At 33.7% G+C, this 18840-nt stretch overlaps 6 protein-coding genes and 1 non-coding gene across 11 annotated transcripts; all 7 read left to right on the top strand.

The window, feature by feature from the left end:
- Positions 1 to 130: 130 nt before the first annotated feature.
- On the top strand, positions 131 to 1693 carry LOC103836229 (DNA-directed RNA polymerases I, II, and III subunit RPABC5). Its single transcript, XM_009112475.3, has 4 exons — positions 131 to 336; positions 564 to 622; positions 1271 to 1365; positions 1461 to 1693. Exons 1-4 carry the CDS (start codon positions 301 to 303, stop codon positions 1484 to 1486), a joined length of 216 nt encoding a protein of 71 aa, XP_009110723.1. The 5' UTR covers positions 131 to 300; the 3' UTR covers positions 1487 to 1693.
- Positions 1694 to 1941: 248 nt separating this feature from the next.
- Positions 1942 to 4300, top strand: LOC103836227 (probable dolichyl-diphosphooligosaccharide--protein glycosyltransferase subunit 3B). Its single transcript, XM_018653709.2, has 3 exons — positions 1942 to 2695; positions 2925 to 3519; positions 4078 to 4300. The coding sequence occupies exons 1-2, from the start codon at positions 2254 to 2256 to the stop codon at positions 3500 to 3502; spliced, it is 1020 nt and encodes a 339-aa protein (XP_018509225.1). The 5' UTR covers positions 1942 to 2253; the 3' UTR covers positions 3503 to 3519; positions 4078 to 4300.
- TRNAL-UAG lies at positions 1993 to 2072 on the top strand. The gene has a single exon. It is a non-coding gene; the product is annotated as a tRNA-Leu (tRNA).
- On the top strand, positions 4071 to 4964 carry LOC103836228 (nuclear transport factor 2B). 2 transcript variants are annotated; one of them, XM_009112474.3, is made up of 2 exons: positions 4071 to 4397; positions 4741 to 4964. In XM_009112474.3, the coding sequence occupies exons 1-2, from the start codon at positions 4071 to 4073 to the stop codon at positions 4813 to 4815; spliced, it is 402 nt and encodes a 133-aa protein (XP_009110722.1). In that variant the 3' UTR covers positions 4816 to 4964. The 2 variants fall into 2 exon arrangements, with proteins under 2 accessions (XP_009110722.1, XP_018509190.1); XM_018653674.2 differs by having other exon boundaries at positions 4071 to 4426; positions 4741 to 4951.
- Positions 4965 to 5172: 208 nt separating this feature from the next.
- On the top strand, positions 5173 to 5661 carry LOC103836226. The gene has a single exon (XM_009112472.3). The coding sequence runs from the start codon at positions 5232 to 5234 to the stop codon at positions 5499 to 5501; it is 270 nt and encodes an 89-aa protein (XP_009110720.1). The 5' UTR covers positions 5173 to 5231; the 3' UTR covers positions 5502 to 5661.
- Positions 5662 to 6840: 1179 nt separating this feature from the next.
- LOC103836225 (tryptophan synthase beta chain 1) lies at positions 6841 to 9787 on the top strand. 4 transcript variants are annotated; one of them, XR_004450484.1, is made up of 6 exons: positions 6841 to 7222; positions 7567 to 7932; positions 8443 to 8876; positions 9247 to 9336; positions 9436 to 9602; positions 9633 to 9732. XR_004450484.1 is itself a non-coding variant. In XM_009112470.3 (6 exons), exons 1-6 carry the CDS (start codon positions 6899 to 6901, stop codon positions 9648 to 9650), a joined length of 1404 nt encoding a protein of 467 aa, XP_009110718.1. In that variant the 5' UTR covers positions 6848 to 6898; the 3' UTR covers positions 9651 to 9787. The 4 variants fall into 4 exon arrangements, 3 of the variants coding, with proteins under 3 accessions (XP_009110719.1, XP_009110718.1, XP_009110717.1); XM_009112470.3 differs by having other exon boundaries at positions 6848 to 7222; positions 9242 to 9336; positions 9633 to 9787; XM_009112471.3 differs by having other exon boundaries at positions 6842 to 7222; positions 9436 to 9732.
- A 4899-nt stretch (positions 9788 to 14686) lies between these two features.
- Positions 14687 to 18625, top strand: LOC103836224 (tryptophan synthase beta chain 1). Its single transcript, XM_009112467.3, has 5 exons — positions 14687 to 15243; positions 16079 to 16444; positions 17060 to 17493; positions 18012 to 18106; positions 18222 to 18625. The coding sequence occupies exons 1-5, from the start codon at positions 14932 to 14934 to the stop codon at positions 18407 to 18409; spliced, it is 1395 nt and encodes a 464-aa protein (XP_009110715.2). The 5' UTR covers positions 14687 to 14931; the 3' UTR covers positions 18410 to 18625.
- Positions 18626 to 18840: the final 215 nt, after the last annotated feature.

Here is an 18840-nt window from a genome sequence, read left to right as displayed (position 1 = left end):
GTTCAAGTTGTTGGTGAATAATGATATGATGGGGACACATGTAACAACAATCAGAGGAAATAAACTGTCTAACTAAACCGGCTTTAAAACCGAATAAATTTAAGTAAATCAAATCAAACCGAACCCCATTTTAGTCACCTAGCAATCATATATCACACGAAACGACGACATTTCGAGAAGCCGCCCCTTTTGTGTTCTTCACCTTATTAAAGGAAGCGCGAAGCAGAAAACCCTAAACCCCCAAATCGAGAAAGAGAGGCAGACCCAAGTCTACAGATTCACAGTTCTTAGCTCGAGAAGATGATTATCCCTGTACGATGCTTTACATGCGGAAAGGTTTGTTTCAACTTCCTCGGCTTTGCTAAATCGGGCGATTCAAAATCTTACTTTAGGGATTTCTCCGCCTTTCTAGGGTTTTAGCTACTCTAAATTCGACAAAAGAAGAGATTATCTGCTCTATGAACGTTACATTGGATTGATACGTTACGGGTCGATTAGATAAAATCGTTTCGAGAGATAAAGTTTCGAGCTTTACGAAGCTTTCACTCTTGTGGTTTTGTCAGGTGATTGGAAACAAGTGGGATGCCTATCTCGATCTTCTCCAGCTTGACTACACTGAAGGGTAAACTACATGATTCTTCTCGTAACTAGTTTAAAAGAGCATACTTTATTTGAATTTGAGAGGGAATTAGCTCAAGTATGAGATTAGTTAACACCACTTATCTAATTGAGAAAACGAAGTAATGGAAGATATTTGTTTGGTAATGTATTAAGCTTAGAACAAACTTCTGTTTATGTTCATCATGTTTATGTTTAGACCATACTTTTGCTATATAAGTAAAACTTGTTGGCTTTGATTATGCTTGTGCGTACATGTTTGACTGATCAGACTCTGTGCAAATTATAGAACTTTTGTTTGTATATTAGAGAAATTAACCACCTGGTCTGTGATTTCTGTTGGAAGATAATACGTGATAGATATATTTGATTAGTTAACACCATTTCGTTAGTGGAGGAACAAATTAATGAAGGGTTGATGGTTTAAGACTGTTTTTTTTTACATGTTGTTAGAAGAGACTATTTTGTCTTGTGATGTGATTGGTTTAACAACATTTCGTTTGTGGAGAAACAATCAATGAAGAGTTGATGGTTTAAGGCTGTAGCTAATGATCTGAGCTCTGCTGGTTATATTTATATGTTGTTGGAAGAGAGTGTTGCGTCTATCTTGTTTAGTTTGTTTATACTTTACCTGTGTTATTACTTTTTGCAGGGACGCACTTGATGCACTCAACTTAGTTAGATACTGCTGCAGGCGTATGCTAATGACGCATGTTGATCTGATTGAGAAGCTTCTCAACTACAACAGTACACTCTCCAAACTCTCTATATATCTTTGTGTTTCTTTTGGCTTTCTTTCATGTTGGATTTTATAACTCAAAACGCATTTTATCACTTTGCAGCTTTGGAAAAATCAGACAACAGTTAAGAGGAGGATGCAAATCTGCTGAAAGAGGATTCAAAACTTAATATGTATGAAAACTCTCTGTGTTTTGGTGTAGAAACTTGAATCAATCTGAATATTATGGGGTTTTGGAAGACGCTAGTGATTTTGTCATATGTATGTCGGTGACTCTCTGTGTGATTCAGTGTTTTCCTTTGGAGCAATTAATCTTTCAGTACTCTCATAGTTTCATGATTTTTCCATCAAACACAAAATGAAGCATATGGTTGTACAAAGTGAAACCTAAGTAAGAATAGTCTTGCATTAGTCTTCATCCTCCTTCATAGCGTTTTTTTTATTTTGTGGACAATTCCAACTCTGGCAGTGTTCTCTTGACTTTATATTCAATCGAATCAATCTTTTAAAGCTTCTGCTCCAATAGATGGTTTCTCTCATATCTGATTTCTCTAATTCTGACCGAGAAGTCACTAAATGAGTTTAATATTAGTTTTATAGTTATGAATAGATATGTAATAGGTTACTATCAACAAGACGGTTTGGCCGAGTGGTCTAAGGCGCCAGATTTAGGCTCTGGTCCGAAAGGGCGTGGGTTCAAATCCCACAGCCGTCAAAATTTTTTGTTATTTCACTAAACTGAACCCTCTAGCTTACGCAGCAGGTTTACCTTTTCACCAGTATATAAACCCTTACTTTTGAACATTTCTTCACTTCTCCAGTCTCTTCCGCCAAACTCCATCTCCCTCGGATCTATTCTCATTTTCCTTTCTCGAATCCAATCAAAGAGATCAAAAATGGCAGACCACACAACTCTCCCACATCGTTTCTTCCTCTCAATATCACTACTATCGATCCTCGCGGTTTCGCAACCAGATCTCACCAAAGAACTCGTTTCCCTCCGATCATCCTCCGAATCCGGCGTGATCCGCCTCACCGACGACACCGTTTCGAAATTCATAACCTCCGTATCCACACCACGACCTTACTCCCTCATCATCTTCTTCAACTCCATTGATCTCAACAGCAACCCCCTCCAAGAGTTCCGCAGAGAATTCGCATTCGTCTCCGCCTCTTTCATCGCCAACAACAACAACAGATCTGACGTAGCCAACAAGGTGTTCTTCTGCGAGATCGATGAATCATCGGACTCAGAGGCTTTCGGCCTTTTCGGCATCCAGTTCCTCCCCCAAATCTGCCTCGTCGATCCTTTGATGGAGAATCTACAAGACAAAACAGGTAAGGGGACAAACAGTAGGACTGCCCTGATCCGAACCATGTCCTTAAAAACATATTTAATGCATATTTAATGCATATAGTTTTTCTTACATTATTTAATGCATATAGTTTTTCTTACATTACAAAATATTACTGTTAAAAATTTTAAAACAAAATATATATTTAAAACATTTATTTAAAAAAAAAAAATAGTCCCAAAGCCCATAATAATGTTAAGTCAGCCATGTAGGCAGAATGGAGGAAGAAGATGTGGATGGAACCGCGGAGTCTGTGGTGGAGTTCATCGAGAGCCGAACTAACCTCACCGTTGGTCCACTCCACCGCCCGCCGCTCCTTTCCAAGACGCAGATCAGCGTAATCGTAGCCCTAATCGCGATCTCGACTCCTTTCCTTATCAAGAAGGTTCTCAAGGGAGAGACGGTCCTCCACAATAGTAGAGTCTGGCTATTCTGCACCGTTTTGGTGTACTTCTTCAGCGTCTCCGGGACTATGCATAACATCATCAAAGGAATGCCTATGTTCGTGAGAGATCACGAGGATTCGAACAAGCTCGTTTTCTTCTACAAAGGAGAGAATTTTCAGCTCGGGGCGGAGGGGCTCTCTGTCGGGCTCTTGTACAATGTGGTTGGGCTGCTCTTGGCGTATGTCACTAATGCGCTTGTGCGCGTCAGGAGTGTCAGTGGGCAGAGGGTGTTTATGATGTTGGCTATGGTCGTGTCGTTGTTGGCTGTGAAGAAGGTTGTTTACTTGAATAGTTGGAAGACTGGTTATGAGATTCAAACGTATTGGCCATCTAGTTGGCATTGATGGATCTTTACCTTAAGGTAAATTTTTGAGTAACTAGGTTTTATATTAGATATTCCACATCGGTGATATCAAGTGTCTTGTCAATATATATGTGATGTAGCAATCTTTTACTTTTGAACTAGATTTTGGGTGTGAGTTAAGTTCATTTATTAATATGGTATTAGAACCGTAGTCCCGATATGATTTTTTTCACATAAACGGTTTTTTAGTTTTCTACTTATCTAGTCTCTCTGGTCCATTTATTAAAGTTTTGGATACTCGAGTTAGAGTAATGATTGCTCTAGGACTATATACGATATGATTATGGTATTTGCTTTTGTATCAGTTGATTTGAGTGTACTCCAACAAAGAAGCATTGCTTCATACAATGTGAAAATCTGAATATAAGATTGGATGGAGAAGATTTATGCGTTACTTGATCCACAAGAAAGTAAAAAAAGATTATCGATTTATTCTTACCCTTGCTTGCAAATTAAGCATCTTTTCCCCCCATGAAAGTTGATTCCTTAAGATAGCTCATGTTTATATTCCCTCTTTGGTTTTTGCTAACAGATTTAATTTCTATACAATGGCAGAGACAAATAAAGGAAGAAGTGAAGAAGAAGTTGCAAGGGCATTTGTGAATCACTATTACCATCTCTTTGACAATGATCGATCTTCTCTTTCCACTCTCTACAATCCCACCTCGTTGCTTACTTTCGAAGGCCAAAAGATCTACGGCGTGGAAGATATCTTCAATAAGCTCAAACAACTTCCGTTCGATCAGTGTCGTCATTTGATCAGCACCGTTGATTCGCAGCCGTCCTCAATGGCCGGTGGCTGTGGCGGAATCCTTGTCTTTGTGAGTGGTAGCATCCAGTTACACGGCGAGGATCATCCTCTTAGGTTTAGCCAGGTCTTAACTCTTCTCCATTTATGATCAATGTGAGATATCGTTTTGTAAGAAACAAAATACTTAAATTACAAAAAGAAAAATGCTATTTTTGATCACTTCTACGTGTGCTAGCCATAATACACTAGTTTACATCGGTAAATCTAGGAACAGTCATAATAATCTTCGAATATTAATCCTTCAATTAACTATAACATGAACATGAATGAAACTAAGTTATTTAATATGAGCTTGCACATATATATACATATATTGTTTTTTCTGTCAGTTTTTTAGCTTACGTAAATAAAAATGTATTTTTTTGCTTAAAGGCCTTGATAATAAAAATGTTATTTATTATTTGCAGACGTTTCACTTGGTCCCTCTTCCACAAGGAAGTTTCTTCATCCAAAATGAGATGTTTCGGCTCAACTACGGTTGAAGTTATTTGAACGTCTTTAAACTTTTATGTTTTCTAATCGATATTTATATATTGCAATCAGACTAATAATATAGTCAATAATTCAACGAAAATCAATCTTTCATATCGATTAATAAAACAAAATGATATATTGTTCTGTGTTATGTTAAGCAAAGTTTCAAATTTAAAAGGCAATAGATGACTGTATCCATTTATACGTGAAAACGAGTAGAAGACAATTCACTATTTTTTTTTTTGATCAAAGACAATTCACTATTGTTAAAAAGTTAATATTACGGAGAACCAAACACATATGAGGCCATGATTACCCTTTGAATCTTAACCATCCCCTTCTGTTCAAAATCCTTTCCTTGTCTTCCAAATATTCCTCCTTTCATCTTTCTTTCTGATCAAATATTTTCACGTACGAAGCAAAAATGAAGAGCCGGAGCAGAAACTTCGCCACCCTGAGTTTGATGATAATTACGGTTTTGTTAAGGACGAAGATTGTGGCTGGACAAGAAGCACTATTAGGAAAGAAAGTATTGCCGTTGTGCCACAGAGAATGTATGCCAATATGCATGAAAGTGACAGAAGCAACGCAAGAAATTTGTGAGGGGGCATGCCAAGCTGGTTGTGTCCAGCTTCAAGGACGAGGCACCGGACTTTCAGCCACTGATCAAGGAGTCGATATGGTAATTGCATAGAGAAATATTTAATATATTTTTACAGGAAAAAAAATAAGATTTTGTATCACCATACGGTAGTTATCTTTTATATGTAGCTGATTGTACAACTGGGGAATCTCTTAAACACCGATGTAGCAAGTATGCATTATGATAAATATTATCCAGTCTATTCCGAAAAGCAACTTTGATGTTTATCATCGATACAGAACAAAAATGATTGCAAATTACATCCTCTATTATTTCTTGAAATATTTCTCCCAGGATGTTTATCCTTAAATTATTACAAGAATCCATAAAAGTGCATTTTCCCTTGTCATAACAATCTCAACAATTATAATTTTTTCTTTTCTTTTTCTCACTAATTTAATTATCATTTTCAAGTTTAAATATATGAAAGTACGATTCTTCATCTTTAACTTCTTCGTAACAAATCTTTTTTGATCTGGATTTATATACCAAATCCCAGTATATAATATATTTATTAAGTATGAGTTTGTATGTTAGTATCAGTCGACACAATCAAACGTGGAACAAACACAACACGTCGTTGTAACAAAATCTCTTTATATGTTTTACCAAAAAAAAAAAAAAAAACTCTTTATATGTGTTTTTGTTACTATTTATTAAGTATGAGTTTGTATGTTAAAATCAGTCGACACAAACAAACGTGAAACAAACACAACACGTCGTTGTAACAAAATCTTTTTATATGTGTTTTTGTTACCATTAAAACCGCATCGCAGTTGTTTCACGTGTTATTATTTGGACCCTTAATATCATTATTTAATCCCAACAAAAGAAAATGTTTTTTCTTTTAATTAAATATTAAATTTAATTCAAATAAAAAATATTGTTTTACATCAAGTGTGACCAAAATTAAAATTATGATGTACTATCCTCTCCTGTTTTATCTTAGAACTCATTCTCCTTTAAAAAAAAAAACTATATAGAACCAAACCAAAAGGTTATTCCTCCAACCAACTCCTTATCTCATCTTCTTTGAAGAATGGTGAATCTGTTCCTCATATTCTTGTCCAATCTCTTAATCAAGACCTCACTTTGCAAAATTATGGAAGTGTTTGTATTGTCACTTAGTATTTTGTAAAAGAGCGTTTACATCTCTTCCTTTTTTTGGTTGTACGTTTACGTCTTTAGGTAAAAGACATTACAAATTATTTGCAAACGCACAATGATTGAAAGAAAGTTACATTCATAATACATGTATGTTGTTTCGTCAAAATCAAGAGGACACGTGGAAAATGCGACAACAAGATCATGCATAAATAATTCAGATCATGCATAAATAATTCAGATCGATTCATACAAAAAAATATACTATAAAAAGAGAACGCGTCAGCCCAAATTTTTGGTAAAAAAATATCACAAAATAATTACACATCAGCGTTTCAAAAAAAATGTCGTCCACTAAAATCCAGTTACGATGGCAGCCCCTTCCTAGGGTTCCGGCAAGAAACCACCGTATGATAAACTCTGTTGTTTTTGGAGTTCCCATAAAAAGTCACCACCGTGTAAGCGACGTACTCAGTCGTACGAGTGGTCCATCTTTTGGTTCTGTGACTTCTGTTTCAGTAAGAACTAACGCGAGACCCTTTCTTCGTGGCGACGGTAATGGTCGTTTCGGGAGGTTCGGTGGGAAGTTTGTACCGGAGACTTTGATGTCGCGCCTGAGAGATCTTGAAGAGGAATTAGATTTTGTTTTGAGCGATCATGAATTTCAGGTTGGCTTTTCTCATATATCTGATTACGGGCAAAAACTCTACTAATATAATAGTCGACATATTTTCGCATTAATTTTAAATAAATATATACGATACTAATTTCTATTTAGTATAAATATAATACATGTATAGATACTGGTTTTCTACAAGACCAGTGCCAAATCATAGATAGAAATAGAAAAAAATCACGTTTTTTTCTTCTATTTTATGGTGCATTTGTAAATGTAAACAAAAATGGTTTTTGTTTTGAATAAATTTAGCATTCAATTAAAATGTATTTTACATAAACATGATAATTAATCTATGGAACGTCTTTCTTATGCCCCTTTTAATTGTATAATCAGGCGGAGCTTACAACAGCGTTAAGAGACTATGTAGGAAGAGAGACGCCTCTCTACTTGGCCGGACGTTTAACCGAACACTACAGAAACAAATCTCGAACCACTGGAGATGGACCCGAGATCTACCTGAAAAGGGAAGATCTAGGCCATAGTGGGTCCCACAAAATGAACAATGCTCTCGCTCAAGCAATGATTGCCCGGCGGCTTGGTTGCAGCCGTGTGGTAGCGGCCACAGGAGCCGGCCAACATGGGGTCGCCACCGCGGCTGCTTGTGCAAAGCTCTGCTTGGAGTGTACTGTTTTCATGGGGACCACTGATATAGAGAAACAATCCTCTAATGTCCTTTCCATGAAACTCCTTGGGGCTCAGGTAAAACTAGTAATTATATATAAATTAGACTCATAACCTAATCGAACCTAACTTTTGCACCACAAACTTTTCTTAATTATTATCCGGAAACCAAAGGCTCATAGTTTTTTTTAATATATATATTTTTTTCATTTTGGTTTCAAATATTTGCCCATGGATCGATGAAGAGAATCAGGATCCACTCCTAATTTCTATTATGAATTTCATTATGTATTTAACATATACAAAACGTCAAGAGACCAATTACTGAGATAAAAAAAATCTTGAAACATAGGTACCGGAAATTTAAAAAAGTTAAGTAAAAATCTAGCAAAAAAATTGTTGGTAATTAACAGTAAAACCTATGAAAAGAATCACCGTAAACTAGATAAACTACATTACCTGTTTATTTTTAAGAAGAGTTTTATTACAAATAATTTTTCAGAAATGAAGATTTTATTACAAATAATATTTCCTGATACAATAAAATATTCATCTACGAACATAAAATTCGTTTTTATATTTTAATAGGTATCATCCTTAGAAGGAACATTTCAAGATGCCAGTTCAGAGGCGATTCGAAATTGGATAGAAAACCTAGAAACCACATACTACTTATCAGGGACGGTCGTAGGACCACACCCGAGTCCGGTAATGGTACGTGAGTTTCAATCTGTGATTGGGAAAGAGACGAGAAGGCAAGCAAAACGACTATGGGGTGGTAAGCCTGATGTGTTGGTAGCTTGTGTGGGGAGTGGTTCAAACGCATTGGGATTGTTCAATGAGTTTGTTGGGGATGAGGATGTGCGGCTAGTAGGGGTCAAGGCCGCGGGACTGGGGCTTGATTCAGGGAAACATTCAGCTACTTTGGCCGTTGGAGATGTTGGTGTGTACCATGGTTCTATGAGCTACTTGTTGCAAGATGATCAAGGACAGATACTTAGACCACACTCCATAGGAGTAGGGTAAGTGTTAAATTATGTATATATATATATATATATATATATATATATTTATGTGTGTTTTTCTAAAGAGTTATTCAAACTATTATTATGGAGTTAATTAGCACAACTACTGAAAATAAAAATGTTAAAAAGTAACCTTGCACGTCTGTTTATCATAAAAAGGTGTTCACATTTAACACAAGTCATCTATCGTGATAGTCTGATAGATATGAACCGTTCGGATCAAAATCCGAAACTGAATTTAATCTACGGTTGGATAAGCAATATTTTTATTATAATCTTGGATAACCAAATTATATTTGTAAATCAAAGAGGGGTCTTTATGTAAAGTATTCTGAGCCTCACATATGCTTGATTGGTCGTAGGTTAGAGTATCCCGGAGTCGGACCGGAGAAAAGCTTTTTGAAAGAAACCGGGAGAGTCGAATTCTATACAGCAACAGATAAAGAAGCCATTCAAGGTATTAACGTTATTTACTACTCCAAAAAATCTTCTATTTCTATAATTCTAACAAGATTTTTCATTCACTTCTAACAATCTTCTATCTCGTCTATTGTAGCGTGCATGCTATTGAGCAGATTGGAGGGTATAATCCCAGCATTGGAAGCATCTCACGCGCTCGCATTCCTCGACAAACTTGTTCCTATTCTGCATGATGGTGCCAAAGTGATCGTGAATTGCAATGGCCGTGGCGACAAAGATATAGACACTCTTATCCAAAGAGGCATGCCCTCTTCTCTTTCTCGAGTCACCAAGATGTCACATTACACTTGACTCTTGTATAACTCCTATAGATGCATTTGCAACCAACACTATGGCTAAAACAATAATAAATCCGACTAATAATATTAGTCCATAATGCAACGAAAGTCAATATTCATATCGAGTATAAAACAAAATGACATATTGTTGACTGAAAAGACAATATGTGACTGTCTCCATGTTACAAGTAAAAACGAGTAGAAGACAATTCCCTATTTTTGAAATAGTTAATATTAACGGAAAACCGAACACATATAAGGCCAGATTACCTTTGAATCTTTACAATCCCCTTCTGTTCAATATCCTTTCCTTGTCCTCCAAGAAACCATTTCTCCCTTAATATTACTCCGATCAATTATTTTCACGTACGAAGCAAAAAATGAAGAGCCGGAGCAGAAGCTTGGCCACCATGAGTTTGATGATAATTACGGTTCTGTCAGGGACAGAGTCACAGAGATAGTGGCTGGAAAAGAAGCACTATTAGGATAGGAAGTATTGCCTTTGTGTCACAGAGAATGTATGCCAATATGCATGAAAGCAGCAACAGCCCAAACAAGTTAAAGGCCCTACTCAATCTTTCTAAAAACTGTGCCTTCGTCTATTGTATATTAAAAAAAAAAATCTAATATACATTCAGAGTTATTTTTTCCAAGCTAAAAAAACTCGTAACATTTTTGAGCTCTAATCCATTGCGTATGTTGCATATGCTATGGGCCGGGCTTGCATGAAAGTGACCAGAGCAACACAACAGATATGTGAAGGTGCATGCGAAGCGGGTTGTGTCCGGATATGGTCATTGCGTAGAGAAAAATATTTAATACCTTTACCATTAATAAACGTATATCTCTTTTCTTCAAAAGAAAAACATCTTTACCACTAGAAAAAACAAGATTTTGAGTTTAGCATGTTATCTGTCCTTATATGTAGCAGATTGTAAATTTGGGTTTATCTCCTAAACGCCGAAGTAGGAAGTTGCATCATGATAACTGTAATTCAAAAATCCCTCCCCAGGAAAAATAATTTGAGAAACATCTTCAAATTGTACGTAGTAAGGATCGTACTAGCATTCTATTTAGAACACACTAGCATTTTATTTTAAAAAATAAAATAAATTGAAAAATATTTATTTAGACTTACTAATATATTTTAATAACATATAGCTGTTCAATTTTTTTAAAACTATGACGTATAAAAAATAAAGGCATATGGAATAATTTGAAATTAAAACAAAAGTAAACACAATATTAAAAAGGATAAGTGAAGTCAATTACATATGCATTATTTTAAATAATTAAAAAGGTACAATGGAATTCTATGTTGTTCTGTAAAGATTTAAACGTTTCGTTAGGTATTGATCTTTAAATTTTGTTTGCTTATTTGATTTAATTTTCCTAATGTAAACCAACATTTAAATCCTACTTGACATGCTTAGACCACTTTTGTAATAGTATTAGTACAACGTTTGAAATGAACTAAAGATGGATTTGCTTTTAGCTTCCTCTCTATTCTGAAAAATAAAAGGACAAATGATGAGCGACAATTAGGCGTACGTGTACTACTTGGTAATGTAGGTAATTAGGTTTTTGTCAAATCATCAATATAGTGATACAATATAGGTAATTAGGTTTTTTGACAAATTTGTATTTTCTTTATTGTATTTTCTTTATTGTATTTGTATTTTATTGTATTTTATTTCAAATGGGCTTTGAAATTCGTCGCTGCGGAGGGAATAGAGAACACGTAGAAAGGATAGAACTTTCTTTTTTATGTTAAATACCATGTTTTAACGAGAAAAATGCCTGCATACCTCAAAATAAATGAGATTCGAGATCCAGTCCAATATCAAATATTTTCGAATATAGGATACGTGGAGCTTTAAAATTAAGATCGGATGATCTTAACTAATAGTCAGGATATATATGAATATGATACCTGTGTATACAATTCTTCTGAAATACATGTATAGTATAATTAGATATTAATAATGATGAAATGCTCTTAGTAAAAATGTGATGTACTGCAGTTATCATGATTAATTTGTCGGTTCACACTTTGAACTTTCAAAGAACATGTGAATTGCGTGAGAAAATAGAAAGAGTCAAGTCAACCGAAAGTTTTACTCACCACTAGGCGACACAAGTTAACAAGTGCTGCTCGAATAGTAAAAGAGTGTTTAGTATGCAATCCGTGATTCGGGTTCAATTCTTGTTGGAAATCCACTATAATTTTTTTATTACAAAAAATTTCGGGCCAAAACCTATAAATTTACTGACCAGGGATGAAGAATAAGAGCAGATTGTTATCCTTACTTCTATTTTTTTGGGTCAAATTCCTTACTTCTGTTATTATTATGTTTTATGACAAAACAAAATATAGACCAAGGCTAATACATCAACTGGTGGCCAGGCTTGGAACCGAGCATATAACTTGGTTCCATTCTAAATACCACTGAATTCTATGATCTATAGGTTCCATTCTCTATTTAGTATTTTTGTTCACGAAATTCTAACTATGCTAAAACAACAATAAATTATTTTACTCTATTTTGTTCTAACTTATTCATCAGTCCATTTTTATGTTTTCACAAAATCACCTTTATTATTGTCATTCTTGAGATATAGCTTCTCTTTGTTTCATTAATAAAACATATATTAGGTATAATAAAAAAGGTGATTATACATTTATAAAAGGGGGACAAAGAACAAAAAAAACCAGTTAGTTAGATGGAAATATAGAAGGAACTGAAGAAACTTTCTTAAAACATCTAACATGTATCAGCAAAGTACATATATGCAACATGTATTAGCAAAAAACAGCTAATATGTATTAGCAAAACACATCTATTATGTATTAATAGGAAAAGGATTGGCTAGTTAGAAGAAAAAAATTGTCATGGTGGCATTTTGTCAAGTTTTTTTAATACTAACCTGGCATCTTTATCAAGTTAGTATACATATATTTACATGAAAGCAGCCCACCCTCAAAACAATAATCAGAAAACAACCTAGTACTGTAGATATCTGTTAAAATTTTAGATCTCAGGTTTTACGCTAGCAACATGCAACATTATTACTTCGAGACGGGATGAGGTAGCTCACTTGGTAAGGACCTTGTGGGCCAATTGTCATGCTCACGGGTTCGACGCCAAGCGGAGGCGAACTACCCATTCTGTCATCAAATGCGGTACTGGGTGTTAGGCCTTGTCCCCAGCCCAGGTAAAGCCCTTCCGGGTGAAGTGGACTGCTGCCTAACCGGGTCCAGGGGAATGATCCACGTAAGTGGGGAACCCCCTGGATTATCAAAAAAAAAAAAAAAAAAAAACATTATTACTTCGTCAAAAAAAAAAAAAAAACATGCAACATTATTTAAACGTGCAAAATAAAACAAGAAAAATCTACTCTTATCTTCGAAGACTATAGAGGCGCATCGTGAACATGCATTTACAACCTCTTATTTTTCTTATATCTCGACAAGAGAAACTGCTTGTTACTGTCATTTATTTTGTGAAAGGGTGTTTACGTATGTTTTTTGCTTTTATGTTTACGTCTTACAATAGAAGGCATATAAATCTTATATATTAAAATAGAAATCATGACTTCTTTAATGTGTGATTTTTTTAATTTGGAACCTCAGTTAGAAATCCTATTAAACGTATTTTATTAAGACTAATAATACATAGAATCTTTAAAATACTTTAATCATAGTATCTTTTGATATCTTTTCATTTTCATTTTGAATATAAATATATTTATTTTAAAATACTAACAAATTTGTTTTAAAAGTTTTTTACAAGATCTTCATTTTCAAAATTATATTTTAATATTTTCACTAATTTTGAAATTAGTTTGAAATATTATTATACATTAATATATTCAGTTATCGTTTATAAAATAAAAAAAAATAAAAAATTCTATAATATTTTATCTATTATATAATCATAATCAATCATATTAAAAGAAATTATTATATTGAGCTAAATATAATAAAATTGTATGAAATTTATAAATTTATATATTTTATTTTCGTAAGTATAAAATATTTATGTTTAAAAATAAAATCTAATACGTTGGTAAGATGTGTTAACGTTAGCAAACTATATAATATATGTATAAAAATTAACATGCATTTATTTAAAGCTAAAAATATAAAATCTTTGTAACTACTTTAATCATTATATATTTTCATTTTAAATATATCGTTTGTAAAATAAAAAATAAATAAATTATATTTTATTTTATCTACTTTATAGGCATGATCATGTTAAAATACAATTATTATACTTAAATAAATATGATATAAAGTATATTCAATTGATAAATTTAAAAATTTTATTTTTATAAATATAAATTATTTATTTTAAAAATATAAGATGATGATATAACGGCTTAAAATTAGCAAACTATATAATACATGTCTAAAAATTAACATATCTTAGACTTTTTTTATATATAATAATATATTATCTAAAATGAATAAGCATAAAAATATTAGTAAAAAATGCAACTTTGAAAGACGGGTCAAAATTTAGCATAAATTAAATACAAAATAATTTTCAAATATATTTTCTCATGAATATATTAATTGTAACATATAAATTATAAAATTATTGTATTTGAAATAGTTATATAAACATTTCAGTATATGATTAATGTTAAAAATATATACCACTTATGTTCTAAAACAATAATTTATGTATAGAAAAATGAAAACAAATATCCGTGCAAATATAGTTATATAATTAAGACTCGTATGCGGATTTCGGATACCTACCAGGTAAAACGAATATATATTTCTTAACATTCATATATACAAAAAGCGAATAATAATAAACAGCATGGATAAAACTAACATGTACTTGTCCCGTTATAAAACAAATATTTTGTCAATATGAAAGTGCTGTATCTTTTATTAAAACTTGTTAATAAACCTTTGGATCTTTTCATAAAAGTTATAAATAAACCTGATTCGATTAGGAAACCTAAAGTAAAATTCAATCTTAGTAGAAATGTATCATATCGCTGAGAATGCGGGCCTACATATGGTATACTAATTTTCGTAAAGTTAATTCATTCGAAATCACTTTTTTTCACTTTGACAACGTTGTTTTTCAAAATCATGGGAGAGAGTGGTAAAGATTAACATGTTAAACATGTAAATTCCAATGGATGATGCATAACAAAAAAACATATACCCCTCTACTCACTATAAAAAAGGTACTCGTCAACACAAATGTTTAAGAAAAGTCACTAATATAATAAAACATCAGTACTTCCACACAAAAAGAGAGAGAAACATGTCGTCGACCAAAATCCAAATACGAGGGCAACCCCTTTTTAAGGTTCTGACAAGAAACCACCGTATGATAAACTCTGTTGTTTGTGGAGTTCCCATCAAAAGACAACACCGTGTAAGCAATGTACTCCGTACGAGTGATCCACCGTTGGGTTCTGTCCCAACAAGAACAGACGAGAGCCAGTTTCTTCGTGGCGATGGTAACGGTAGATTCGGGAGGTTCGGTGGAAAGTTTGTACCGGAGACATTGATGTCTCCCCTGAGAGATCTCGAAGATGAATTTGATTTTGTTTTGAACGATCATGAATTTCAGGTTGGCCTTTCTTAACATTTAGACCAAAAAAAAAAAAAAAGGTTGGCCTTTCTCATATATTGATTAAGCTTATCTCAAACAAATAATATATTTATATCACATTAACGTAACTCACCACCTCTATTTCATTAAATATCATGGTTTTGCAAGGCTTAATGGCTAATTCATCACTTTGCACTACATAATGTAACCAATTAGGTCACTGTAATCGACAGGAAAATTTTACAACTCTTATTCCGTGCTGTTGATCGTATGAATATTGGAAAAGAGATTTTATTGTCAACTATAAATTCATATATTTTAAAAATAAACTGCACATTTCAAATCTAAACAAATTAATATTTGTCTTTATGAAATAAGCATTTTTTATAAAGAAATTAATGGATCAAAGGAATGAAAGCAATTGTCAACCTGGAAAACATAATCATAGAACAAATATATGGTTTATAGATTCGAAATCAGCTGGCATTATCCAAAAAGACAAGAGGACTGGAAACATTACAGTTGAGACTACTTATAGTATTTTCCTTTTCAAACAATAAAAATAACATACATCCCGACACATAACCTCCTTTTCACATAAGGCACCAATGGTGTCTCTCACAAAAATTTCAAAAAATTACAAAATAAAATATTTATAAAATAATCCTTTTAATATCTCAAAATTTGAGAAACTCCTTCAATAATCTCATTAATAAAAAGGCAACATAGTGTCACATGTAAGAAAATAACTTAATGACGTCATCATTTAGCATGTAAATTTCACATGTATTAAATTAAGCATGATAATTAATCAGTGCAATGTTTTCTTATGTGTGCTTTTAACTGTAATTAGGAGGAGCTTACTACAGCGTTAAGAGACTACGTAGGAAGAGAAACGCCTCTCTACTTCGCCGGACGTTTAACCGAACACTACAAGAACATATCTCAAACCACCGGAGGTGGACCCGAAATATACCTGAAAAGGGAAGATCTTAGCCACTGTGGGTCCCATAAAATCAACAATGCTCTCGGTCAAGCGATGATTGCCCGGCGGCTTGGTTGCAAGCGTGTGGTGGCAGCAACAGGAGCCGGTCAACATGGGGTCGCCACGGCGGCTGCTTGTGCGAAGCTCTCCATTGAGTGTACTGTTTTCATGGGAACCACTGATATAGAGAAACACTCCTCTAATGTACTTTCCATGAAACTGCTTGGTGCTCAGGTATAACTAGTAATTACTCTATAGTTAAACTCATAACCTAGCCGAAACCAGAGCCGGTCTTGCAACAGTAACTCGGTTTATCTATCCAGAAAAAAAAACATTAGAGTCATTTCAAAAAAAAAAAAACATTATAGGTTTTTTTTGGTAAAAAAACATTATAGTTTGTTTAACATATGTTTACACTCGAATAAAGAAGGATATAAAGAGGCTATTGATAGCTAGCCAACCAAACAAACATAACATAAAGGATAACACAAGCTTAATGCAAGTTTAGTTTGATCAAAAAAAAAGTTTGTTTAACATATATATATACATTAAAAAATATTTGATAAGCTCATGAAGAAAGTGAGGGTCCATTCCCTTTCTAAATATGAACTTATACATAATCGAGCAAGAAATTAATATCGATAATTAACAATAAAATTGTGTAAAAATTGTGTATGCGAAAATCGCTGAAAAAATTTAAACTAACACTATTTTTATTTGATTTCTAAAACAATGATTTTTATTTCAAATAAATCTCTCAAAACAACAAAATATTCATATATGCAGAACACATAACTAATTTTTTGGGGTCAAACTGAACATAAAATTAATTTATCCTGATTTTAATAGGTGAAATCAGTTGAAGGAACATTTAAAGATGCAAGTTCAGAGGCTATTCGAAATTGGGTTGGAAACCTAGAAACCACATACTACTTATCCGGGACGGTGGTAGGACCCCACCCAAATCCGTTAATGGTACGCGAGTTTCAATCCGTGATTGGGAAAGAGACAAGAAGACAAGCAAAACAACTATGGGGTGGTAAACCTGATGTGTTGGTGGCTTGTGTGGGGAGTGGCTCAAACGCATTGGGACTGTTCCATGAGTTTCTTGGGGATGAGGATGTGCGACTAGTCGGGGTAGAGGCCGCGGGACTGGGTCTGGATTCAGGGAAACATTCAGCTACTTTGGCCGTTGGAGATGTTGGTGTGTATCATGGCTCCATGAGCTACTTATTGCAAGATGATCAAGGACAGATCCTTAAACCACATTCCATAGGAGTAGGGTAAGTGGTTAAATTATGTCCAATATGTTGCTCAAACTATAATCCTGGAGTTAATAGCCACTATTTAGTGATGATGAAAGTCTTTAAAAAATCTCTTAAAAAATATGAACTAAATTAGATAAATATGTCTAGGTATATAAATTAGTCTTTTAAGAAAGATGAAACTAAATAAATAAGTCTGGTATATTATAGTTCTTGATTTTCTTTTAAATAGATAAATTAATATATAGTCAAAGCATGACATGAATAGCAAATAAGAAATCTTCTACTTGTATTTGTACTTTTGCATGTTTAACGTTACTTGTACGTCTGTTTATCGTTAAAAAGGTTTACACGTTTATCACATGCAAGTCACCTCTCGTAAGCGGTTAAGAACCGGTCTGATTGAACCCTTTTTTTGCCTGGCCGCATCAAAATCTCCAAACTAAGTTTATATACGGTTGGATAACCAAATTAATTATGTGAACCAAAGAGAAGATGTTACATACTAAGCCTCACATATGCTTGATTGGTCGCAGATTAGAGTATCCCGGAGTTGGACCAGAGATTAGCTTTCTGAAAGAAAGCGGAAGAGCCGAGTTCTACACAGCAACAGACCAAGAAGCCGTTCAAGGTCCCTCTCTATTTATGTTACTTACTAATATGCTCTCTTTGTAATTCTTTTTTTTTTTTCTCTTTGTAATTCTTACAAGAATTTCATTAATTACTTACATAATCTTCTATTATAGCGTGCATGTTATTGAGTAGATTGGAGGGAATAATCCCAGCTTTAGAAGCATCTCACGCGCTGGCGTTCCTCGACAAACTTGTTCCTACTCTGCGCGATGGTGCCAAAGTGGTCGTGAATTGCAGTGGCCGTGGTGACAAAGATCTAGACACTCTCATTCAACGAGGCATGCCTTCTTCTCTTTGTTGATTCACCGAGATGCCACATTATACTTGCAATCGAATGGAAGCAATCACAACCATCACTATGAATGAAATATAAATACTATCTATTATTTCAACCTACCAGTTACCTAGTGTAATTTTTAGATGCTTTTTGATATTTATCAATTATCGTCAATTAGTATCTTTAAGTATTAAAATTTGTTGTTACTAATAAATAAAATAAATCTCTCTATGTGATAAATACTTTCGTTCGATTAACCTTTGATTCTCTGATAATATAAGAGAAGAAAGAGACGTTATAAAATTATAAAATAAAATACAATATTGAGATAAGAGTAATTTGGCTTCCTTCAATCTCTATCTACAGAAAGTCTTCGGCTTTAATTATTTTTCATACTTTTCAACATGTTTGACTGAGTTGACTCGTGGATCATCACTTCTTTCATTGTGTAATCA

This window comes from Brassica rapa, chromosome A08 (assembly GCF_000309985.2).
Source record: "Brassica rapa cultivar Chiifu-401-42 chromosome A08, CAAS_Brap_v3.01, whole genome shotgun sequence".
NCBI classification, from domain to species: domain Eukaryota; kingdom Viridiplantae; phylum Streptophyta; class Magnoliopsida; order Brassicales; family Brassicaceae; genus Brassica; species Brassica rapa.
The sequence above is the reverse complement of the archived record's forward strand: the minus strand, read 5'-3'. Positions and strand labels throughout refer to the sequence as shown.